Source organism: Stegodyphus dumicola, chromosome 1, assembly GCF_044657685.1.
Source record: "Stegodyphus dumicola isolate Sdum_Otavi_A_Nest chromosome 1, ASM4465768v1".
Taxonomy (NCBI): Eukaryota; Metazoa; Arthropoda; class Arachnida; order Araneae; family Eresidae; genus Stegodyphus; species Stegodyphus dumicola.
Window position 1 is genome coordinate 290106196 of NC_140768.1, and position 27197 is coordinate 290133392.

A 27197-nucleotide genomic window follows, 5' to 3' on the forward strand; every position below is an offset into this window, starting at 1 on the left:
TCGTTCTTCCAAAAACTTCCAGTAATGTACAAAATTAAGGAACATGAAAAGAAATTTTAATGTGAATCTATAAGGTATCTCTCCCGCCTTCTTAGCATGCCTTCCCAGTATAATGGTCAGCACACTCGGCGCGTATCGAGAGGTGAAACGTTTCGAGTCCCGGCAAGGGCATTGCTCATTTTTTCATGTCTCCAGCATCAAAATAAGCAAATGTCTCTACAGTGGCATCTGAACTTAAAAAGGGGATGGATGATTATTCTCCACCATCACGATTTGGCGAATGGGTCCCTTAATCACCAGTCGCCCTTTAAAAAAGGGATATATAAGTGTTTCTACCACCTTTTTAATGGTCAGCACACCCGGCGGGTGTCGAGAGGTACGAGGTTTGAGTTCCGGTGAGGGCACTACTCCATCACATTGCACATCAAAACTCCTAATGTCTCTACAAATCGAGTTTAATATTTTAAAGTACACTTATCAGACGGGCATTTATTTAAAACATATGCAGCCTACTAATCAATATAATAATAACAGAATTTTAAGTATTAGTTTACTAGAATTAACTTACCAATTAATTACAAAACTCTAGAATTACATTTAATTTCTAATACTTTTACGTAGATTACATTTATTTGCACGTAAAATAACTTACACTTAGTGTTACATAATTAACTATGAAATTTTTATTCAGTTGGATTTGCTTAAGATAATTTTGAATTCTTCATTCTGTTTTCTACATTACCATCCATATTTATGACAGATAAAATAACTCTTCACTTCTTTGTTCGTATAAGATTTTCAGCGTGCATTATCTAGAACCAAACTTATTACTGATATCAAATATTACTTTAATGAATATCCTCCATTATAGAAGTTTTTAAACGCACGAGTTTAACAAAAATATTTACCATGCAAGTAAAATCAAAATCTGTTTCATAAGTTAAATTTGTAAAAATAACTTCCTCACATAACACTACGCGAATTATTTCGTCAGCAAAATAATTCGCGGAACTTAAATTTCAAAATGTTGGAGCGTGAATAAAGTTACTGCCTTTATGTATTCTTAAACAATAAGGCCTCTGCTAATACATTTTTACATGATAATTAGAGTTATTTTTCAAGCAACTAAAGTTTACGTTTAACGTTAAGGAACAGAAAGTTTTGTCTCCTCAACTGTCAACGGCATTTTTTCCATTAACTAAACTACGATTCTCTTCCTTTTTCTTTAAGCAAATGCGTTTGAAAAATATCAATAACTACACTACTGATATTTCAGCAATGAAATAAAAAGCTACTTGACTGACAATGATTCAAATTTCCGCTACCAACATTTGAATTATTTTTTTTCTCTTTACGGCAAAACTGTCAATATGATTTTCAGGTAAACTTATTAGACACAAAGGGTATATATTTTAAATTTTGAAAATTTGCAGTAGCATCTGAGATGGTTAATGTATCATAGATAGTGAAATTCGAAGGTAATCCTTTTATTAAAACCCTTGGACGGAGAGACTTGACTAAGTGGTGGGGCACAATGGAATTCTAGAATGTTTTATAAATTTACATGATAGTAAAGTATTTTATGAAGACAACAAAATTTGATAATAGTAATATGATTCAAACAGCAAAGTAATTAGATATTATTATCTCGAAGAAGTGTTATTGTTTCCAGTTTCGATAAAATAACGGCTAACGTAAACATATATTATTGTCACCCGCAACGAACAGGATCATTCTTTTATTTTCGATATTAAAGAGGCCAGTCTCAGCATACAGTGTTAAATTAATCACTTAAAAGTCACTAATGGAATTCTTAACAAATTTGTCCAATTAGTATTACCTTATACCATAAATATTGTGAAAACAATAGGTTTCTAAAACCCCATAACAGGTCTCTTAGAAATTTCTAACCATTATGTGTGTACACTAATATCTGCATTAAAAATGAAAGGTAATAATTATGAGATTTGTAGAAGCACATAGACTGCAAATCTCTTTATCTCCTAGGTAAGGAAATGTAAAACTATTGCAAACTGAAATTAGAAAATGCTAATAATTAAGAGGACTGTGTCAAAACTTGAAATAAACTTAAAAGATGTTTAAAAATTGTAATAGCATGCATCAAAATCGTACATTTTAAAAAAAGCAAAAGAAGAGTACATATATAAAAATAAGGTAGAACAGTAAATACATAAAAAGTAAGTAAATTATTGCTGATTTCCCAGAAGAGGGTTGCTTTATCAAGGGGAATTTAGAAAACATGAAAAATCCAGATATTTGTATGATTTTTTTTTTAATTTTAATTTTTAATGGTGAATTTTATTTCAGAGCGCTTTACTACAGTTTGAAAGTTTCAGATCATATGTATATATATTTAATTTATGGTGTGGAGTCATATGAAAAAAATCACGAAATATGCATTGCAGATTAAAGATGTAGAAACTAAAATTTAAGGCTTACAATAAAGTATAATTTGATGAGACATCAGCTATTTTTTATGTCTCTAATGAATACATTTAATACAGAACAACAATACGAAAACCAATCTGCCGAAAAATGCAAATGAAATGAAATCAAACATACTTGTACCACTTGTATTGCCTGCTCCTGCCATACATGTTGGGCAGGCATTATTCTGTCTGGACGCTCAGAGACGTGTTTCTGAAATCAAAGTTCTCCCTATCATCAAAACCTCCATCAACATCATATCCCACAGGTAATAATGAAAGCCGTCGGCGCGAATGTCGCCAGGCCACATGGCGCTGCTATACGATGGTGTTTTGTGTTCAGATGAACGCTGCCGTTTCTAGCGACGGAGATTACTGTGTGTTTTAAGCCGATCCGGCTCAGGGTTAATACAAATGCATAAAAGCCGCGGATTTTTATCGCCAAGCACGCGACCGGCGACGTCGCCAAAGAAGGAAAAATTTTCGGGGTTGTTTACTTCTCGCCAAAGAACTAGTGCAAACGTGGTCGTCGAGCTGAATTGGAAGAGGTCTAACGGGATATTTAAAAAAAATAAAAATTCAATGAAATGGAGCGTTAAACGCTAATGCCGTTATCGATTTGATGGGGGGAGGATACAATATTTAACAGACACAAGGAGAAAGTGATTAATGGGGAAAAAGGATTCATTTTTAAAGAAAATGATTCATTTTAGAACAAAGATGAAAATGTAATTTATAAAGTAAAAAATTTTTCAGATTCTTAAGAAAGTTTTCGTATTTGAGCTTAAAACGATTAAGAATTTCACCGCTGAAGAGGAAATGTTGCAATTAAATGTTTCAGAATAGGGATTCCCAGGCTTTTTCTTGCATCGACCCCTTTTAAAAGTATGATTTTCTTCATAGACTCCTTTACATTTTTCTCTATAATACATAGTTTACAAAGAAATCATAATACAAATGTTTGCGTCTAAATAACTTAAAGATAGCAGTTAGATTAAGAATAGGAATAAGAGTTTTGATAGAAAAAATGACTTTTCGATTTATCTTTCGTTATATTTTGCAGTATTATTATTTTTAATTTTATGAATATAAACAAGTTTTCGGAAACAAAAGCAGAGATTCTTAATGTAGGTTTCTTCTTGCAATATTTGGCACAAAATTGCTTAATTCTTAAAACGCCTCTGTGAAAAATAGTCAACTTGTTTCTCCTTTTCCGCAGTAAATTACTGACTCAACTAAAGCCTGCTTTCGTCAGGTAAGAAGACGGATAATGTTAGTCCGGTACAGGAACGGTACTAGATATTTCGCCGCTCAGTGCAAACTCCGTGACTTCAAAACTCTGCCGCCCGGTTCCTTCCTAAATTCTAAAAATTTTGCCGCCCGTAGCTTCTGTCGCTGGGTGTTGCCACACCAGTTGCAATGTTTTCACGCCAGCCTTAGTTCGGTAACAATTTTTATTTGGGGCTCTTTCTCTTGGATGACTTTTAAATTCTAAAACTTAGCATACCCATGTGTTTTGAATAGGACTTGTACTTCAACACCCCCCTTTAGTGCAATGAGCTCTTCTGTATCATAATGCCAAGGTGAGATATATCGCAGTTCAGCGATTCGATGAATCAGGCTGGCAAGTTCAAAATTTTAATGCCTTGGAAGCAAACATAAAATCTTTTAATGCATTATTTTCTTTTATATTTATTTTATACTAGGTGTACCCGCCCGGCGTTGCCCGTGCATTTAGAAAATGCAGATAAGTGAATAGCGCAGGAATAGTAGTGTAGGACATGTAGACTGTCTCTCTCTCTTCCCCCCCCCACAAGCTACAAAAAAGAAATGAATTGTAATTAATCGATTTAATGTTTCGTCAAAACAGCAAACTAACGCTAGAATAAAGAAATCAATTGTTACAATCGAACGTTATTTGAAAACAAATAATAATATCAGTGAGTCAAAAAAACCGTGATTAATTAATTATAAATAATTTTTTTAAAATTTTTCTAATTCAAAAATCGAAAATCGGGCTTCGAGGTCTGATGGCCAGCCCCTTTGTGCTTCCGTATAAAAAATTCCAGGTCCCTGCGTGCGATAGATTTGGCTGGAGAGCTCGGTCAGACAGACACATTACACTTGCTTTTATTATTATAAGATAGAAGATGATTTTGTGCTATTACTGCATGCTTATATCAATAAACGATTCATTTAAACTAGCTTTATATCTATAAACAGTTAACTTAAATTAGCTTTATATCACTAAACAGATAATATTACTAAGCAATTCATTTAAATTAGCTTTATATCCATAAATCATTAATTATTAATTAATAAATGTAATCTTGATTATGCGGAAAATTTTCGCTGCATATTTCGCTAACGACCCCCAGTAGATCAGTTAAAGGGGATCATCATTGATCCCTTTAAAATTTCATCGAGCCCAAAAGGTTCCATGCAGACCCCATTGGATACCCTTTTTTTAGAAAGTGTATTTACGTAATCATGTACATATCACTGTATATAAGAAAACAAATCCACTATATCAATTGATTCATGTACTTAATTATACAAATAATATTACAATGATACTGTATCGGTTATTTAACTAAAAAACTGAAGGGAAAAATCACTGTATTATCACGGCATTATTAATCACTTTATACTGCATTCATTGTATTAATACTTCATCTCGACAGGAAAATTACAGTTTACATTCATTAGCTTAGAATACGAGTAGAAGGAAAATATGTACTTGTATACATAATTGTTCAGTTACATAACGAAGGAAAATAAATTATTGAATTCATTTATTTACGTACATATCTGCCGAGATGAGAATTTCTGTATTAAATTTTTATTGTTATATAATATACGATAGTTGTTTAATCATTTACATAGGTCGGTTAATTAAAGCAAAGCACTGAAAGCCATGCGACCAAGGAAAGGATACATTCGTGGAGGCTTTCTAAAGGCGACTCTTTGCATTACACAAGAAAAAATAACTACAAAAATTCCATGCAGCCATCAGCTCGCTAAGATCTGAGCAAGGGCAGAACTACTAGCATTCGGCATCCTATTCACTCTGCCACAAGGTGAGCTTACTAGACCATTCAGCCCTCATTTAAAAGACCCATCTATTTAGGAAATGAATGACAAGAAACATGATTACAACTTTAAAACTCCTTGATACTTTACTAGAAAATCAGGTGCTACGTTTGATCACAGTGGGCGTTAAGACTACTCCTCTACTAGCTATGCAATTACTTTGTGACCAGCAGCCAATGGCTGATTTAATTCCGAAGAATGCAACGTATTTTTTTAACAGACTAATTAGAATACCAAATAATACTTTTTATCCTTTCTGGCGTGAATACGACAGCAGCCGAACATGTAATTTAAAGACTCGGAGGGCCTTCATCCAACGCGTTCATGAGAATATCAATTATAACGTTATTAATGATGTGCCCTATGTACTACTATTTTTCGTTAGTCCACTGGAATACATGATACTCGATGTCAGATTGGACTTGGTTCTGGATGTGAGAAAACGTGACCTTATACCATGACTTAGAAACTATTAATACTCGTTTTACTTTTGACGAGTGGCTCCACATCTACACTGATGGGTCTCTTGGATTTTGCTCAGGGTTCTGGTGCTGGTGTTTTTGACTTTTTTAAAAATTTTACCTACATGTTGGCTCATTTACAACTCAAGTTTAATGGAGAACTCGAAGTTAATCATATAGCCCTGCAACAACTTGCCGTTTATCTTTCCCCTCTTGCGGAAGCTGCAATTTTTTCAGATTCTATCTCTGCTCTCCAGGCTTTGAGAAGTAACTAGGAGAATGGGGTTTCCCGTATACAGATGTGCGGGGAACTCCTGAAAGGAATCCAAGGAAAGGTTTGCTTTTCAATGGGTACCAATACATTGTGGTCTCTATAGAGACGAGATGGCGAAACGTTTGGAAAAATAGGGAACTGATTTGCTCTAAAAGATTTATAAAGACCTTCCTCTACACTCCGCTAAATTAGAAATAAAGAGAATTTTCAAGCAATCTTTTAGTCTTGTGTCTTTCCGGCTGGTGGTGTTAAGTCCTGGAGTATGCTTTATGGGATTCACAGTGAACTGGACTCACTCCGTGCTGCCGCTGTGGCACACGTTTGACCAGACACGATTGTCTTAGTGCCTATTTGTTTCGTTTTAAACTGACTAATTCACCGGAATGTGTTCTGTGTAATTCCGGACAAGACATAATTGCTTTTTATCTGCACGAGTGTTATGTACTAAATGGTTTGGATTGTAATGTTAAAAACTGTTGGAGGGCTCGTCGCTTGATTGTCGATGGCCTGACATTTGTTTAATAATAATTATAACTATACTTATTTCTTACGAATGAAGGATTATATACTGTTTTGTTTACTTATACAATGAGAAATAAGAAAATCAAAGGATTCATTCCTTTACTCTAACAATGAATGACAGAAAAACATTTATTCTTTAAATTACGCAGTAAGTGAGAAAGAAATCGCAACATTTTATTCATTCAGTTACATGAAGAAAGACAGAAATTATTAACTCTGTCATTATCATTTATGCTCTTTCAAAATAAGGGAGAAGAAATTGCTGTATTCAACCACCCATTTATGTAACGAATGAAAGAAAAACCATGTTCATTCATTTACTTATATTACGAATGAAAGAAAAATAACCTCGTTTAGCCACCACTTGCATAATGAATGAAAAAGAACTTTATTACATAAGCGAATGATATTCATTAGATTGATAACAATCGCTGGACTGATTCGTAACTTACATGAGTGGCATAAAACCTGCTAAACTCATTCTCTGACTTGCATAACGAGTGAAATAGAAATCGGTGTTGTTTGTTGCACTACAAGAGATTCAAATCACTATATTTACTCCTTTTTTATTCCACGTTCATGACCATAAAAGCATAACACAAATGGCATCCCGTGCCTTCTTAGGATCACTGTAGAGGCATTCAGTTGCTGCACAGCACATTATGATATAATCAGGTTTTGTTAGTTCAGGTTTTTATCTTGTGAATATCAGAAAATTTTCTTTATATTTCTGTATTTTTTGGGTTTAAAGGGTCACAATATTTTCTTGGATCAAAGCGGTTTTCTGATCCCGAATGGCCGACAGGATAAGATTGCTGCATGGCTGTTTTCCTCATGTTTAAGACGAATACGAACTGTTCTGTCTTAGAAAGACAAGCACGAAGGCATCTTCCCCTTAGAAAGACAACCTTCGTATACTTTGCCTTAATCAATCAAACTAAACATAGGTGATTTTTCTAGTGATAATGCTTCAGCTCGGTTAGTAAAAATAATATCATCTTTAATTAAGTTATCCTTACAGTCTTTTTAAAGGTTTTGGTTTCGTTAATTTGCAAGTTTTCTAAGAGCTAATTGCTTACTACTTCACAAATTACTTAATTAAATTTCAAGTGCAGTTAATAGAAACAGACATCGTATAAACACATTTCTGAATGAAATATCTTTATTACCGTAAATTTTATACGCTGCTACATGAGAATATCAGGAAATACGGAATGCCTATAAAAGCAGAAGATTGAATCCTCGACACCTCAACTGCCTAAGTATTATGACCATGATATTATAATTTAATTTTTTTCTTTCTTTAATGATGTAATTATTATCGTACCGAGTGAAGGTTTATGAAAACAGAGACTAAAATAAGTAATTATACACATTTAGCTATTAAATATTGTTTCAATACAGGTCTTCATGAGAAGTCTTCAAAAACACGTGCCACTCAGAGGACTGTTGTTACTTTTCTTTTTAAGAAAAAAAAAACTATAGGCGATATACATTTATTCATTTCCTTATATTATCAGTATAAGCGAAGATTTACTTAAATTCATTATATATGCGAGTGGTACTCAAAAATTAATACATGTCACTTGTATTCAATCATTAACTTTATATTGGGTTACAGAATAATAGCTTTAGTTTTTCGTTCAGTTATATAATTAAAGATGAAAATGATTGTCATTTCAAATGTTTTGTAAACATAAAATATTACAAATTTGTTCATTATAAGATTTGATTTTATGTTTAAACTAAGTATCTGTATTTTATTTCAATCCTTTTTGTTTTCATTTTTCCGTCCTTATTCACTCAAAGGTAGTAAGTATTTCATCTGCCTATTTATGCTTGCGGAACCCTCGGAATAATATTCATGGCTACGACACAGATATTATGAAATATTAATTATACATTTCGTTATGAATGAATAGCTTATTCATCACAATTTCTCATGGAGGCCCTAGAGACTGTTTGCGTAATACTATAGTTCTACCAAATCCTGGCTGAGAAATACTGTTGCAAATTATTGGCTAGAAAATGTAAAATAATTGATTTGAAAAAAAAAAAAAAAAAAAAGGAAGACGCAAATTAAAGTTATTTTAGTAGCCGCATTTTCAATTAACATTACAGATAAAACAGAAAGGATTATATTCAATCTTTGTTGCACGCAATTCTGAAAGGAACCGCAGCACTCATTTTCGTTCATACAATACGATTTGAATTTTGAAATAAGAAAATTTGAAATAAGATTTCGTTGCTGGATCCATTGAAAATCGATGTTATCAAAATAGAATATAAGAGCATTACAAAATACGAAGCCACTGAAGCTAAGTCGAGGTTTTTTCCACCATTAAGAAGACTTAAAATATAAAAGTCAATATATTAACGAAGCGATTATAAGAATTGGTGTAGATTTAAAAAAGACTCAAATGAATGCTTCCTCATTTGCAAACAGCTTGAAATACGAATATTTTTTTTAACTTCAGTTAACATCGAGATGTAAATCGGTTCAGTGATTAACAACCTCTGAAGCGTTCGAAAGCCCAATACAAGAAGATAATCTGAGAGAGGATTGACCGGGTGATCACTAAAGAAAACTTCAGCACCTAAAAGAATTGGAACTTTATCAACAGCTCCGAAGAACATTTTAAATGGAATTTGGTCGGGCAGAAACACGGTATAAAAAATAGAGTATTTTCTTTCAGTTGTTGAATTTCTTTTTATTAGCCCGAAGAAGCGTCAGCTCAGAAGGGCTATTAATTTCGTTTTGGCATTTTGCGTCGATTCACTATAAACGGCAAATCACTTTTGGAACTGTTTCCACCAAATATTATTGCCCCATATTATATTTAAAGAAATCAAACAATGAAGAATCCGCATAAATATACGTATTTTCTCGCATTATGATAAAACAACGGTACCCGGAGCCATCCAATTCTCACTAACATACGTCTCCACTCGAATATGGGCATCTGGAAGCCCTAATTTGGTACTTTTTTATTATCTATTTAATATTTTGTAAAGCATTTATGAATTTTTGATTAAGAAACTCAACAATTTCAAAGCCAGCGATAGCAACACTGTACGGGGAAAAAACATTTTTATCTCCAGCTCTTGAGACTGTGCATCGCAGTTGGCTATATAACCTAACTATTTGGTTATATAACCAAACAACAGGTAATGCGTTATTAACTGAAGTTGGTTATTTCAAATTTATGAATCATAATGTAAAGCAACGAAATAGTTTGAAAACCAAACAGGAACATATAGTTATCATACTGAAGCCCTTATGGTTCAAAAAAAGAGGCAACTCCTTTAATCCCCTCTGAGACATAAACTAATTTTTTACAGCAGAATGTTTCAACCATATTATTGCGGCCTTTAGGTTGTCATTAGATTGTTTGAAGCAGGAGACATGAAAAATGAGCAATGCCCTGGCCGGGACTCGAACTTGGACCTCTGGAACACGCGCCGCGTGTGCCAACCGTCACACCACGACGGCATGTAGAAAGGAGTGCGAAATTACCTTATAATGCCTAAAACTTATTGTGAAACATTTTACTTCATACTCTCGGACGAAAGGATTCATGTTGCGCTTGCATAGAAGATTAGCCTAAAAGAAATAGGCAAAAGTCTTATAAAAAAAAACCATTTTAATAGCACGGCTAAAATACTTACACTTCTAGAAGAATATATCTTTAAATGTACATGGCAAAGCTACAAATATCCTATATGAAATAATTCTTCATTCTGACAAACAAATATGCATTCGACAGTTAAGTTCTTCCCAAACATGTTTTACTCATAGTATTTGTATCAACAGCCGCAAGCATTCTTTAACATCATCAAAACTTGGAAGTACGGGAGGAACAAAATCTTGGTCTTTGATATATCCCTATAAGTAGCAGCCACGCGGTACCAAATCCGGAATTCTTGGTGAACAATATACCAGGGCCACGTTCTGGTCTTATTCAACGTCCAATCCAACGCCAAGGTAGATTTTTCGTGTTCTAAACTTACGCTATACAACAGTAGCAATAGCAAAATTCATCTTTACTTATTCAAACCCACGAAAAGCTTTTTTGCCCTTGATTAACAGCCTTGTTGCTCAACTGGTATCAACTGGATGCTGACGTAACGAATACAAATGAAGGAAGCTTATAAACTTAGAGGTTTTCTTTATAAACCGGTAGTAAGTACTTCTTTATAAAAACTTCTCGAACTATAAGCATTTGGTCTGTTTCTTTTAGACTAACTTTGTAGTAAATGTTTTAAAAATAACACAGATACGAGCCAACTTCCTTTAATAAATCCTTTACAGATACAGGTTTTCCTATACTTAATTTAACAGTGAAAAATTTCCACAAAATTTCATTACTTACTTTCAGATGATACTCCCCCCCAAAAAAAAAAGAGACAGAGAAAGAGATTTTAGAATTATCATAACACTTAAAGACAGAAAATGTATTGCTTTTTTCCGTCCGATATAGCACTTCCTATTGAAAACTATCATTTTGTTTTCAAACGTGCAAGAGGTACTAGAAAATGGTTTGCATATTTCAGGCGCATTTCTTTTCAGAATGCCATCTGAGTTCAAAGAAAAACCATCCTAAGGAAACAAAATCCAATTCAAAATCACTGAACGTAAGAAGGCTTCTGAAACAAAACTAGACAAGAAGATGACGGCCAAATGTTTTTTTTCTTCTCTTTAAGTGGATTGCGGAGAAAAAATTGTCAACACGTGTTCTTGCGGCTCAAAGAAAAGAATTGTCGGAATAGAATTTCTTGCTTTAGGTTAAAGAATAAAGCAGTAAAGACTATTTTGTTTTAGAGTTTTAGCAACGTATAAAGTTGGATTAAAAGGCATGTAAGGCAAGAATAAATTATAGTTGCAATTACAAACGTTAAAACAACGTGAAGCGAAACTATAATTTAAACTGATATTAAATTAAGAGAAATACTGGCGGCAAAATTTTTTCTTTTTGAAAAGGAAAGTTTATTATAGACGAAATTAAAATTTTGTCTCTCAATTAAAGAAAAAAAAAATAAATAATGTGCAATAATTTCAGTATCGTCTACTAAATAATTAATTTTATAAGACAGCAATAATAAATGATAGTACGGAGTATTAGAAAGGTAGATTTCGAATTACTTCCTATCTGACAGCATTTAATGATACCTAGAATCGAATGCTTGCATTATATACACTGTTTGACGATTGTGTCGGAACAGAATAATTTTTAATCAAAAATAATGGTTGATATAATTTACAGAAATTTAACCTGGCGCATTAATTAAAGTCTGAATGATATTATGCGAATTGAAACAGATACCGCCACATGGCATAACAAGATAAGCAAAAGAATAAAAAAGCGTACCTTATAGCTCTTTTTAACAGATACGAAAAGGAAGGATATGAATTCGTATCAGTATGGACCTTCTCGGACACTGATGTACATTTGGAATCTGTTACGCATGTTCTCTAAACTATTGAGTAAAGCTGGGCAAATTCTTCCCTATTAGTCTCTAAGGGTGATTTAGAGTTCTTGCACGGTTCTAGAAAGGTTCTGGTTTTGAGCTAAAGGTCTTTTCAGCGAATCTTAGGCTTGCACTAAAGGATTTCAGATCTGGAGAATATGTTAGCCATGTTATGCCCTCAATACCTTCCCTCTCTAGTGTGTCGGACACTTCCAGCTTCTTATGTAAGCGAACATTGTACTCATGAAGAGAAACTTTGAACCAACAGCGCCATGAAAAACACGGATATGACCTAGAAGAATGTCGGTGGAATACCGTTGTGATGTCACTGTACCTCCGTTACAAGTTCTACCACTGTGCATAATACCTGTCCACACAAGCAATCGTCGGTCCGTCTATCCACACAGTTACTAATCAGTTTTCTGGATATTCTATTCTGGTGAAGTTAACGAATTATGAGCTCTCTCCACACTAGTTCACTCCACTCTAGTGTGACGAATGATTGCTGATAGTGAATCAAGTTTCGTCACAGAAGAGAAGACTCTGGACAACTGCTATTCACCCCAAACATACCCTTTATATAAATATAAATCTTTCCCGATGCCGCTGTACTCGTAGCGGGACGCACGCCACAGTCCTTCTTGCATTTAAGCCAATATTTAACAGCCAAAAAGTGGTTCTCGCAGATACGCGAGTGCCGGTAGCACAGGCAAGATCTGCGATTCTCTGGCCAGGACTAGCATTTCTGTTCATTTTCACCACTAGGTTAACATACCTACCCTCTCGAGGTATGTTAATCTTCCTACGGTCTCCAGCACGTTTTCGCACAACTCTTCCATCTTCGGCAGCCTTCTTTAACCGCGAGATAATACTCGTCGACAAGCCTACTGCTAGGCAACTCGTTAGTGCTCTGCATCGAGAGGTCCAACTGCTCGAACACGACGGTTGCACTCAAATGATACACATTGTGCGGTTAATACTTGCCGTTAAAAATATAGTAATATTTTCAGAAAGTTGTAGTAATATTTTCTAAAAACGGCAAAGGGATTTTTCTCCCCAACGTACCGCTTGCAATTGCAAATATAAAGAAAGAAAGAAAGTGAGCTGCCTCTTATACCGATAAGAGATCTTACCCTACAAAACCCTCTACACTTATATTTCCTTTATTTTTCCTGCTATTACGAGGCTGCCGCGAACGAAAATTTATGTAAATAAGCTATTTCTTAGCAACAGCCACACAGTTTACTTACGTTTGTTACTTTTTAAGAATTTTATTGTAATGTAAACTCAACCAATCATTTGACTAAAAAGATCGAATTTTGTAAAAATGTACATTTATTTTACCTAAAATTAGTACAAAGCTTATATATTAAAGGTATGAAACCTCACATATTAATTTTCTTTAGTTGAAATAAATAACGTCTCAGTAGATATGATCAAAAATACCAATTAAGAGGAAAATTCAGATAGAAATTTTTAATTGCTTTCGGTTAGTATGTTGATTCTTTACAGAGCAGGGGAATATGCACAAAAGGAGAATTTGTGAGAACTTTCCATACAATTTCTTTTTTAATTCAAGCGGAACTTACAATGGTAATTTAACAGGGCATTTCAAAACTGCAACAAGAAAAACGTAATGCAATTTCTCATTAGCATGACTTAATTTAATTACTAATAAGAATTAATAGCAAAATTAAAAACCAAATAATTTGGTATATCAAAAAATATACGCAATTTAGCGTAACTTAAATAAAATTACAGCCTTTTTCATACATGCATATAATATAGTTTATAATTTTTTTTAAAGTTCAGTTTTAATTTATTACACTATCAAAATTCAGGTTTATGAGCTCTCAGTAATTAGCCTTTTGTTATTACCCAAAGCAGCGATGAAAGCAGCAAATGGAAATTTCTCTCTTTTTGATTTAATTCAGCTAAAAACTAAATAAGAACAAATTAAAAATTAGCACAATTAACATTTAATAAAGAAAATACTTTTAGATTTTTTTATTTTTAAGTAACTTTAAATACTTTAAATCTTTAAAAGTTTTATTTCTGAAATTTTTCAAACGACAATTTTTTACAATAAATTTGAAGATTTAAAAATGTTACCCTTGCGATCAGGAACACTCGACAGAGCGACAAGACATCGATTTATTTAAAATGCGTCAACAATGCTTAAGACGGAGGTCATTCAAAGTTGGATACAGAACATACGTATTCTGTCTAACACGGGTTCGAGAAATTCTCGAAAATTTCTATCATGTTTCTATAACAAGACTTATACTCGTAGATAATGTCTAAAACTGGAGTGCATCAACGACTGAAATTACATTTCCAGCAAGATATGAATTTCTGAGACCAGAGATGAATATCATTTATTTGACAAAGTACCCAAGAGCAGCAATAACTTTATGTATTTACCCTTGCAATTGAGCCACAAATAATGCAGAAATCCAAAACAAAATGCTTCTGCTATCTTTTCCTCACTAATCTAAGTAGCTGCAGTTCTTGTTTATGAAAACTGTTGCCTTTCTGATAACCAATTTGCGTATGCGCCCTTCGAACAGTGTTTTATCTTAGTGCATTTGTATATCAGAATACCTAGCATTTTCACCGACCAATAGACATTGAACCCAAATTATGAATCAGGATACCGTCAGCTGTTGAAGTGTTGTAAACATTGGCCATCTGCCGAAATCCGGATATTAGCAAAAGTCACTTTAGGGATAATTACGTTACGCATTACACATAAAGATTGACTTCAGACTTCAACGTTAACTGTGTTAAAATAAACAGCTATCAAGTTATGTAATACGTCATGTAAGGATGCAGGAAAACAGGCTCTCCTTATTTACTACAAAAACAGAAAAATTTCCAAGAATTCGTTAAAAATTAATAAAGAAATGATAATAAAAATAAAGGTGGGTTCCTATGATCTGATAGTTACCACAAGCTCAGATATGAAGAAAATTTATAAAGGAAGATAATGACACATCGCTAAAATATTCTAAACTGGGGGGAAAACTCACTTTTTTGTACCATCCTTTGATAAACCTTGTAAGCTGTGTACTTCGAAGATCTATGATTACGTTAAAACACGGTTTTAATCTTCTAAAATAATTCACTGAAGAAAGATACTTGAAAAGAAGAGCATTAATACGATTATTTCAACTCCAAATTATATGATATTTAAACGAATTTTAAAGACTTACAGTTGACAAATATTCAACAGTATATACAGTTTTGTGTCACAAATGTAAAAGTTATTTTAACTGAGAACTTGCCCCGTCTTTTAGAGGCATAAAATGAGCTCCGGCTACATATATACTGACGGTGTAGAGTCAGGGTTTTTGTAAGCAAGAGACATGAAAAATGAGCAATGCCTTCGCCGGAATTCGAATATGGACCCCTCAAATACGCGACAAGTGTGCTAAAGGGCGACTGGAGATTTAAGGGACCCAGTCGCCAAATCCGGATGTTAACGAATTATCGTACACTACGTTTTAATTCGGGCGTTATTGTAGAGTCATTAGGTTTTTTTTTCTTATGCGGGAGCCGTGCAAAATGAGCATTGTCCTTGCCGGGACTCGAACCTGGATTTCTCGAATACGCGCCGAGTGTGCTACCGTTATACCAAGAAAGCATGCTGGAAGGAGGGAGAAAATACTTTATAACGTTAACACCTACATTATGCATACATAAAAGAGTTATTATAGTATAACATTTTTATAAAGAAGTAGCGTGTTTTCCTCCTGAGCCTTCGTCGGACGTCTGAGTGGTAGGTGTAATACCTGTGGTTCAAATTTCGATAAGGATACAATTAATTCTTCATGTTTCCTGGTTTAAAAAAATTCAATAAGCATTAGAGTTTCAATTAAATAGTTAATAAGTTAGAAATATAATTTAAATATTTTATTGCTATACTTTCTTTAAAGCTTTAGTTTTTGTTACCATTACTGTTACAGGTGGTTTCATACTGCGGTCAATCCAGCTGACTATAGTGAGGTTTTCGTACAAAGTGATCCGTTTTAACGCAAATATGAGCCATTTTTCTAATAACAGGCTTCATGAAAGCATCCCTCATAAAGGCAGATAATTCTGCTTTGGATTTACACAATAAAATACGTTCCTAACAACCATTCCTACGCAGAAGAGAGCGTAGGTATGTCTCTTTGCAGTTTATAAACCAGCACCGAAGAAGTGTATTTTAATCCCTTCGAGAAAACATTATATAACAAGACATTTTCGAAATAAATAAAGTTAATTTAAAAAAGGTTTTAATATTTATAAAAAAATCGATGAACATCAACTATGAATCAATTTCATTATGAAATTTAAACAAATTTTTCAAAAATTTATATAACAAAATATATGACAATTTATTTCAATTTCCACGCAGAACTTTAAAAAATAAAACTCTAGATTTAAGAAATTACTTACTTAATTGAAAGCAATTAAGTTACATCTCAACGATTTAAAAGAAAAATATATACGTATAAGCCTTTATTTGAAATAAAAAACAAAAATGAACCCAAAATGGCATTTCAGTTAACAAACAGAACTATTGGCTAATTTCACGAACAGAAATGAAAATAAAAGCTCAAACAAAATATCGCCAATCACAGCGATAACATGCCAAATATGGAAATCTCCAATGTCGTCTTTTCGCTATTGATTTTTACTAGGGGTTCGGTCGAAACCATCTGTCCGCTCCCTCAAGGGGGGTGGGCAGTAAAATCTTAAGGGGGAATTTATATACCGTAGGGGGGCAGAACGGCCACCTATGCGCAAGCGCAAAGAGGGCAATTGACCTGCATCCACTTAGAGCCCGCTATCATTCTCACTATTGATCATTTCATTACACGGAAGGGCGGGAACAATAAGGGGGAAAAAGATTTCTTCGGAACCAACTTTATTTGAACAGGCTACTAGTCTCTTTTACGCACACCGACATCTAAAATTACGATGAAACAAAGGGGTTGATTAAGATAGAAGAGATGTAAGGTTTTGCAGCTGCCCGTCTGATGATACAGCTTTGTTCAGACGGCTACTATGATTTCAGCTAGGTGGCAATTCACTTAATGAAGGTGCAGGCTTTCGCATTGTGTTACACTACCACTCCAAAAAAGCGCTACAGAGATTTCAGATAACTTCTGTACACTGCAATAGTTAACATACTTGTTAACCTTTTAAGCTGTACTTTCAGATACAACACATAAGTTCTTTAAGTGTATCTTCTGTTTATTCGACGATTCACGAGGGATATATCAAGGATGGGATCACGGTTGATCCAAGGGAAGTAAAAAAATACAAGAAAGAGAATAGTCCATATGATAATTAACAGAAAATTTAATCCATTTAGTTACATAAATTAAACACGTTTAAAAAATGAACAATATTAACATTGCGCTTGTATTTCAATATAAGCGAAAGTAAAACAGAGGAATAATAGCTCTACACTTGATTCATTTTTAAGTTTCATCGATTTAACGAATAATTTAACAATGTTTATAGTTACACTGCAGAGACATTAGGTTATTTTGAAGTAGGAGATGTGAAAAATATGCAATGCCCTCGCCGGGACTCGAGCCTGGACCTCTCGAATACGCGTCGAGTGTGCTACCATTACACCACGCAGAAAGTAGGCATGCAGAAAGTAGGGAGGAAAAAAACATTATATACTCCCCGTTTTAAAGGGCGACAGTGGATTAGGGGACCCAATCGCCAGATCCCGGTTGTGGTGAAGAATCATCATCCACCATCTTTTAGTTCGGGCGACACTGCAGAGTCATTAAGATTTTTGATGCAAAAGACGTGAAAAATAAGCAATGCCCTCGATGGGACTCGAACCTGGACGTCTTGAATACGCGCAGAGTGTACCACGAAGGCATGCAGAAAGGAGGGAGAAAATGCTTTATATAATACTACCCTTTTTTAAGGACGACTGGGGATTAGGGGACCCAGTCGACAAATCCTGGTGGTGAAGAATCATCATCCACCACGTTTTAGTTCGGGCGCCACTGTCATTAGGTTATTTTGATACTAGGGACCTGAGAATTGAGAGCAATACCCTCGCCGGGACTCGAACCTGGACCTCTCGATACGCGCCGAGTGTGCTAAGCGTTACATCACGAAGGCATGCCGGAAGGAGGGAGCAAACGCCTTATAACACAATTACAATATACAATTAAATTACGTCCGAAATTATATGACATCATCTGCTTTCGCTTCTTTTATCCAACGCATTTCTACTTTTAATTATTATTTTTTTGGAAAGCAGTTTTGTTTTTAAGCTGATGGAAGTAATTTATCCTTCATTACACTTTAAATAAGCCGTTTCTGATCCACTACTTTTAGCACTAATTGCTAAAAAAGATAACTTTGAAATATCCCTTAGACTTTTAGTAAAGGAGTGCCATAGATCATCCCAGCTTCTCAGCGATCAAGGAGTTAAAACCATTGGGTGACGGTACAGTAGGTCTTCAGATATCAGGAGAAATTCGGATTATAGCTCTTTCGGATTTTCGACGCAAAAGGACAATTCCTCCCTTTTCTTGCAAATTAAATATATACTTTTTTGTAACTCAAGATAAGTATTTTCATTTTTTTTATTTCAAGGAAAAATCCCAGAGTTAAAAAAATGAGACGTTTTCGACTTTAAATAAATAATTCTCTTTAAGAATGAAAGTTTTCCTCCATCCTTAGGAAATTGAAAAGACCACCAACTGAAAACTAAGTTCGTTGAATTTGTCACTGATTTGCATAATCGTCCTCAGTAATAAATTACATTAATTTCAAGCCTTAAATTTTAAACAAAAAATGTTTGAATGAAAATAAAAGAATTAATCATGGCATTTTGAACTTTTTATGCGCACAAATTTACACTTGGTCTCAGTGCTGTTCTAATCTTCAAAATTAAAGGTAATTATAAGATTTACTATAATCAATATAAAGATATGATCCTCGAAACTAACGTTTTAATTGTAACAGAAATACGCATATGAAAAACTTAAACTGATACAAAGAAGACTGACGCAGATTTTCAATAAAACTAAGGGCAAAGAATACAAATCCATCTCCTTCAGATCGTAAAAAATTTAATCTCCAAGGAAAAGAGACATATGCCTAATTTCTCTTGAAATTCAGAGAATTTTACTCAAATCTGTGCCAATCTAAAGTTAAATTTTTGTCTTAATCATATAGCATTTTCTAAACTGGTTCGCTATTCCGAGACTACGTGATTTCGCTGTAATTGTTGAAGTTCTTTAAAGTATTTTAAAGATTTATTTAAAGTATGTACTGAAAAATCCGCGTACATGTGGAGATAGCCAGCGCTATCCACTATTATAGCAAATCCACTAAACATATCCACTATTTATAGCAGCACAAAACTAAGCCGATATTAAGGTTTCGCAGTGAAGAATTTCGGTAATCCATCCTGCAACAACAGCTTAGTCAATTGACAGCAGCCGCTAAAATGCATTAGACTGGCTTTTTTATTAAGAAGTTTGAATCCAAAATGTTTCACCCCCTTTTTAAAACATAAACGGAAGGTGCCTGTAATGTTTGCTTCTTTACATACAAGAGAGGCATAGAAAGAAACCCGTTTTACAGATATCCAGAAAAATAACAATAAAAAAATTCAGCTTTTATAATAAAATGCTGAGGATAAAATTACTATATTCAATTCTATCCGTCTAGCGTTCAGTATACTTTTTTCGCGATCTAAACTGGAGCAATATTTTGAGGTCATTAATATTCCTTTATCTTCTGAAGCAGTGGTGTCAAACTCAAATTGCACGCTGACCAAATCTGAAGGCAGCTGAGAGCCGAAATTCTTAATTTTGCTAAATATTTATCAAAATATACATAAACAAAAATAATAATAAAGCAAAATAAAAAAATCCATCTTATATTTAATTTTTGTCAGAAATTTAAAGGATGGTATCTGCAAGAAATTTCTGTTGGATACACTTTGTAATTCAAACGCACTGTCAGCTAAATATTAAATTTTCAGATTGTCATTGATTTCATACAATTCTAACAGGTTGAATTAACAAATAAATAGCTTACTTTTAGCCAAACAAAAAACAGAGAAATTATAAAAATTTTCTATCTGGGAAAAACTTTAGAATAAATAATGCCGATCTATTCTCATTACTTTATTTACTAATTTTTTTTTTGACGCATAAAGAAAAAATACATATATGCATACGTAAATAATTATAAACTTCTTTGTCCCTTACTATAACTTTCAGCTGCAATATCTCACGGCGTATAGATTTTGATAAAGTTTGTAAGAGTTTGTAAAGTTTGAAAAATTAGTATAAACTGTTTTTACCCCAAAAAGTAGATGCTCATCTGACAATCGGGTTCTTTTTTGAGGTTTAAAAATTTTTAAGTATGAATGCATTCTTATCATAATTATTAATGCCATAATAAAGCTAATTAATTAATTTTTAATTAGCTAATTAATTTATTATTCGCGGGACAGGTAAATTTACTTCGAAAGCCGCCAGTCTTTGAGACCGCGAAGGATGTATAACCTTTTGAAAATACTCATTCCATCTTCATCATCCTTCATTCTTCTTCATCAAGTGCAAAAAAATTTCTTTTTATCTTTATTAGTTCCTCAAAAAAGGGAACAACTTAAATAATAATTAACAGAAAATGTTATTTTTCTGGTTTAATCTGAAGAATAAGTTCATTTGGTTGCATAAATTACATCAGTATTGAAAGCAAAAAACATACTGTGAATAAAGGAGTAATAAACATTATCCAACATGAAGAAATTAAGTTACAAACAGCATTAAAGAACAACATTTACAAGAGAATTTGAATAATGTCACGTATAAAAGGTAATTAAAATTTTTTGTTCTTAGAATTGGAATAGAATTTTTCCTTCGTCGAGAAACAATATACTTTATGGTTTTTTTTAGGCTGAACCCGGCTAATTAGGAATGGGCAATATTTTTTCAAGCATTACATTTCTTTAAAAATGATTTTCTGCTTGTATTACTCCTGTTCAGTATCTCGGTCGTAAAGATGATGAGTGCTTACTTCTATAATAATATTTTTTTCTTCCATTTCATATACTTTAAATTTTCTCTTGGGCTTCGGAATTTGCGGTGGCAACACCTACGCTTTTTCAATTAAGGATGAACTCATATGCCCAAAAATTTATTTCAGCAGCATACTTCTAACTTTAAAAACTTTAGTTTTTACCTCTAGTATTTGAGCCTATATTTTATCTTTAGTTTGCTATTTTACTTACATTTAGTTCGTTAAAACCATCCCATGAAGATCTACGACAGATTAAACAGATAAAATATACTATTTCAGCTATTTTGACTACCGATATATATAATAATGATTAATTCAAATTTTTTAAACAGAAATGACTTAAAATGCATTCATAAATATTCTAACTCTAAATTAATGCTGTGCATCAGTGGCTGTGTGAAAGTATAGTATAAATGCGCATGCAATATACACAATATAAAACAAACTTACCCCATCTTCCCGTTATGCTTCTGGGCGTTGATCTTGTTCCTGTATAAGTGAAAAAGAGGGAAAAAGGAGGAATCAGGCAAGGCAAGTGCAGTGATGGACATGTATGAAATGCAGTGCAAAAGTGCATCAAAAAGCAAAAGCATAAAACTTCGTAAAAGAAATTAAAAAGGGGTTCAAAAAGAATAAAAAATATTCTCGTGCATCCTTTGTCACAGTTATTTCATTTTTCATAAGATCGGTAACACTAGAAGATAGATATCTATTTGAATTACTACTGCTGTCTTCATTGCAAAACGTAAAGCTACACTCTGTTATTTACAGAACGAAGATGATTAGAATGAACTAATAAAATAATAGATCTAATAATAAACAGAATTTACATAAATAACTACATAAACTGTACATAATATCAAAGACAAACGTTTCAAAAACCCGGAAAGGAAAGGCTGGACATAAAGAAGTTGAAAATGAAAAGCATTTCGAAACAAACATTGCAGGTTCATAATAGACAGCCAACAGAGAGAAAAATTTCATTAGTCTTTTAAATTCGTTGCATTTTTTAAAAAATACCGTTAAATTTTTCAATAATCTTGGGATTTAATTTTCATGAAGAAAAATACTATCAAGCTGCATTTTAATATCTCCCGTGTAGATAATAGGAAGCAGAGTTGGAAAGGACGCATAATGAAAGAAAACTAGATAAATACTATACTCAAAAAACATAGTTTCAGTATTTTTTGCTTTGACACCATGCCAATGTGTTTTTAAGTTCAGGGTAAAAAGGTTTATTCATGTTCTCGACGGTCGTCTTTATACGGTTAATAAGTAAAACGCCCCACCCAATTTGAAGGAAATTTTAATTGAGAGTTAGATAACAGAAACTATAATTCACAAATATATTTGCTTAAAAAAACTGAAAAAGAAAAAAAAAAGGCCTAGATTTTACTCATATATTAAAAACATTCGTTGAAATTACGAGTATTTTCATGGCGGAAAATAAGAATTACAATAGTTTTAGGCTGGTTAATTTGGTAGTTATTAGGCTTGTAGAAGCATTGAGAAGACGTGAAAAATATGGTATACTCTCGCCGGTACTCAAACATCGAGTCTTTCGATGCTCTAGGCAGACCTGCTTCCAGTAACATCACAACATCATAGGGTAAGGACGCAGAAAATACCTTCCATTCTCCCCGAATAAAAGGCGACTGGGGAGAGGGGATCCAATTGCCAGATACTGGTGATGGTGATGAATTATCGTCCACCACCTTTTCAATTTCGGCGCCGAAATACAGCGATATGAGAAACCAGCCATACTCTCGCGGAGATTTGAATTTTGGACCTTCTGATTTCTTTCTAATTACACGAAAAAAGCCGCGGTGAGAAGGGTGAAAGTACTTTAAGTTTCTTAACTGGTTACAGAAAAGAAAGCAAAAGATATCTGCCTGAGGGAAGAAATACGGAGATCGGCCCCGAACTACGTTGCACAGAGAGCAAACTAATCTGCAATATAAATGGTATGATACTTATTCCTTGATAAAGAAAAAATGAATTTTATTATGTTTTCGAAATCCGTTAAATTTAGTTCATGATTATAATTAATCATCATTACTCTATTTTTAGAAACTTTTCCTTCAGGTAATTCAGAAAAGTTTTTTTTCTTTTTCTCAATAAATGGCTAAAAGCCAACTGTATCTCCTTAGTTATCCAATAGTTTTAGATTGGTTGATTTGTAGAGTTATTAGACTTTTAGAAGCATTTCGGAGTAGAAGACATGAAAAATATGGTATACTCTCCGCCGGAATTCGAACGTCGAACCTTTCGATGCTACGCGGACGTGCTTCCAATTATATCAGGAAGGCACGCAGTAAGAAGGGAGAAAATACCTTCCATTCTCCACGAATTAAAAATGACGGGAGGGGGGGGAGATGACCAGGTAATGGCGGTGTTGAATTTATCACTGCAATTGTTTCGCTAACGGTAACTTTTCCTCCTTATATTATTATTTTACCTGAATTCCTTTCGATTCTTTTCCAGTTGAACATCGACAAATCAAAACTGAAAGGGGGGGGGACCAAAACTGGTTTCATCGGAACTCTAACTTAAAAGGTTCTACGGTACTAAAATATGACAGAAATTTTTTTTGTTTATTTAAATTAATATAGAAACGGCTTTAAATCAAAAATAATTTAAATTAAGATACAGCAAATGTATATAAGCCAAAACACGTGTATGTCACGAAGTCCAAAATTACACTTGATTTCACAATAATTTTTTAAATGCCCATTTTTCTCTTCATTATCATATTTATACTACATACTTCAACATAATGATCACCGTTCTTGAAGCTCGTCTCTTAACAATGAGTTTACTGCTTAGAAAATTTGCAAATATCGTTTATCTTGAGCTAATAATTTTGTTTCTGGGCTGTCCTGAAACTGACTTTTCGGTTCTTGCAGCTCTCCTGAACGGCAGAAATTTTTATTTTCAGGTAAAGTTACAGACCAGCTGTTGCTAGTCAATAGAATAGAATACAGCTCGAACGAAAAAATTTCCCATGGTTCTAAACGGTTGCATCATCTTAGTTGAAGATTCTAAAAATAACAGATCCATCTTTTATAAAAGTGGCTTTTGACAATGGCCAAAAATCATATTGAAAAACAATGAATAATTAAGCTTACAAAGAAGAAAATCATCAATTACTTAAATTAATTATATAAAAATTAAACAGACGCTCGGACATCTTTCCACATAAATTTCGGAAGAAAACTCACATAAATTTCAATAACTTTCACTAGTCAAAAAAAAAAAAAAAAAAAAAAAAAAAAAAAACACTTCTTTTCGAACATTATCTGCTTGACTGTCTTCAATTTTAGCACTGCTTTTAAATCCCTTAACTGTAATTAGTCGAGATTCAAAGCGCAGAAAAGGACTTATGTCACAATCTGTCAGAAACAGCGAGAGAACAGAATCACAGTTATGTCCGCCTTTCATCCCCCTATTCCCCAGATAAATCGCAATCCGAGACGGAAAAAAACATCTCACCAAATCAAGCAACTAGTCAAGGAAAACACACGACGTTGCAGAATTTCCAGGATAAGCCACGTTCTGCCTGGGGGAAGGGACAGATATGTATACCCTCTTTCAGAAACTGGAGAAGCAGATCCACTTTGGGGAAAGCCTTGACAGGGAAGCTGCGTGCGTGGTAAAGGACTTTGTTTCCACTGTTCCACACGCACTTTGAAAGAAAAAAAAGAAATTCGCGTTTCTCTTCGGATGAAAGTGACACAGGATCATTATATTTTCACTGTTATATATAGGCTAAAGTGTGTGTGTGTGGGGGGGGGGAGAATCGATTCACCAAGAATTTTTTAAATAAACTACAAGATAAAATAATGTAGCTGAGCTAACAAAGTTTCTTTTTCTCGAATATTTCACGAGATACTAACTTTTGCTAATGCCAAGTCTTCCACACCTGCGTTTTATTGCTAAAACATTTTGCTCTGGACGATCCATTAAAAACATTTTTAGATTGCATGAGGTTCTTTCATAGAAATACAGTCCAGAACGGAATTTTTATTTACAGGCATAGCTAACTCTATACATTATGCACTCTAACATTAGAGTTAACAATAAATTGTATATCGAATAATTCAACAATTGTTAGCCACGCTATTTCAAATACAGATTTTCTCCTTTTTCAGTGGATTTATTTATTTTGTCACACATATCGATTTGCGCTTTTCCATATTTTCTCTTCTATGTAAAGGATTGTTTGTTGGTTTCGAGTAAAATGAAATAACCAATAATACGATGAAGCAATCAGACATCCTCCATTGGGAGAACTACCTCAAACTTAGAATCTGATGATGTCTCCACTGAACTTTCTATCTAACGATGTCTCCACTGAACATTATGATCATTCAAACTTTTCACTATCTTCTATCTAATGATGTCTCCACTGAACTTTCTGATCATTCAAATTTTTCACTTCACAAACCAGCCCGACAAAATTTAAATTAACTAAATCAAAAGCATTTTTTTTATTTAATAGCTTAAGTTTATTGATTTTAAGAGTAAGTGCATTATAAAATATTATCGACTATTAACATCGCATTGTGCAAATATTACCGACTATTATTATAGCATTGTGTAAATCGAATCGACTGTTATTGTCGCATAGGGTAAATACTATCGAATATGGTATACGTGAGCACCAGGTAGCGACCTCTAGCCGAAGAAAGGGTTAATCATTGCATCCTCAGCTCATACTTGATATGCATTTTATTATTTATTTATTTATTTTATTGCATTTTGTAGATGCTACGAAAAGTATAACTTTCTGTTCATGTGTAACCTAAATATGGCAAATATTACATTTACAGACTTTGCCTACTGTCTGCTTTTTTTCGTTTATTTGTTTTAAAATACAGTATAATAAATAGAGTATGCAAATTGTCCATGCCAAATTGTAAAGGCTCTTTCCTTTTTCTAATTTTAAGTAAGACACACGCAATGTTATTTTAACTATATTTTACTGATGCGTTTCAATTTAGAGTGCATGTTTTTTATTCACTTGTTACACAGCTACGCGACAAAATAAAAAATACAATAATCGCTATTACTATATTTAATTTATAAAGGAAAAAGGACTGACTGTAACAAGTGATTCTATGGCGCTAAATGCTCTTATAACGGTCGGCATAACGTCCCGTTTATGAAAGTTGGCCTCTATTCGAAAAGACAGAAATATTATAATGGTATCTTCGCATCAAACTCTACGCATTTTTATGAAGATCAGTTTCTAACTTGAAATAGCCAATCTTCATAACAGTATAGGTCATTTGATGCTACAGCACCGTTATGCAAGTAGAATTTTAATTTAGTTCACTGGTTTCAACAAAATCCCTGCTTATATAACAGTGTCCACGCATGAAAGTACTCGCATGTTTATGAAAGTTGCTTTTTAAGAGTTGGAAATGGATCTTCATATCAGTAAGGACACCATTTTATTTGAATAGCCTTACGAGAGTTTCAATCTTTTCGAAAACTGTTCAAACAAGCATAAAGGTGCCGGCACCTTTAAAGCATGGCACCGCCATAAAGTGATTTCGTTACTATCTTGCCTTTTTTTTTTACATAAAAAACACATGATGGCTTAAATTGCCTAATTGCTTTACTTTAGAAGAACTGATTTGTAGAAATAGTCGTTAGAGATATCTGCTTATGGCACCCCATAAGCTAACGACTATTTCGTTAGAGATATTTGCGGTTTCTATCAATGGTTTCGGGAAGAGCTTTCAAAAACAATGTTGACCAATATTTATGACAAGATAAAACAAGATGAAAATATCTTGCAGCCAGCCCATTTACTCGCCAAGTACAGAACACGGAGCAAACTACTGATCTCTACCAACA

General features: G+C 33.6%; 1 protein-coding gene across 6 annotated transcripts in view; it reads right to left on the reverse strand.

The window, feature by feature from the left end:
- Positions 1-27197, reverse strand: part of sick (sickie) — a 975074-nt gene that overhangs the window by 183753 nt on the left and 764124 nt on the right. For 5 of the 6 annotated variants that reach the window (XM_085808514.1, XM_085808510.1, XM_085808526.1 and 2 more), the window contains one exon: positions 21783-21821. The exons of the other annotated variant lie outside the window; for it this stretch is intronic. In XM_085808514.1, the coding sequence (XP_085664640.1) occupies positions 21783-21821 (39 nt within the window). The remainder of the gene's footprint in view (positions 1-21782; positions 21822-27197) is intronic. 6 annotated transcript variants of the gene reach the window in all.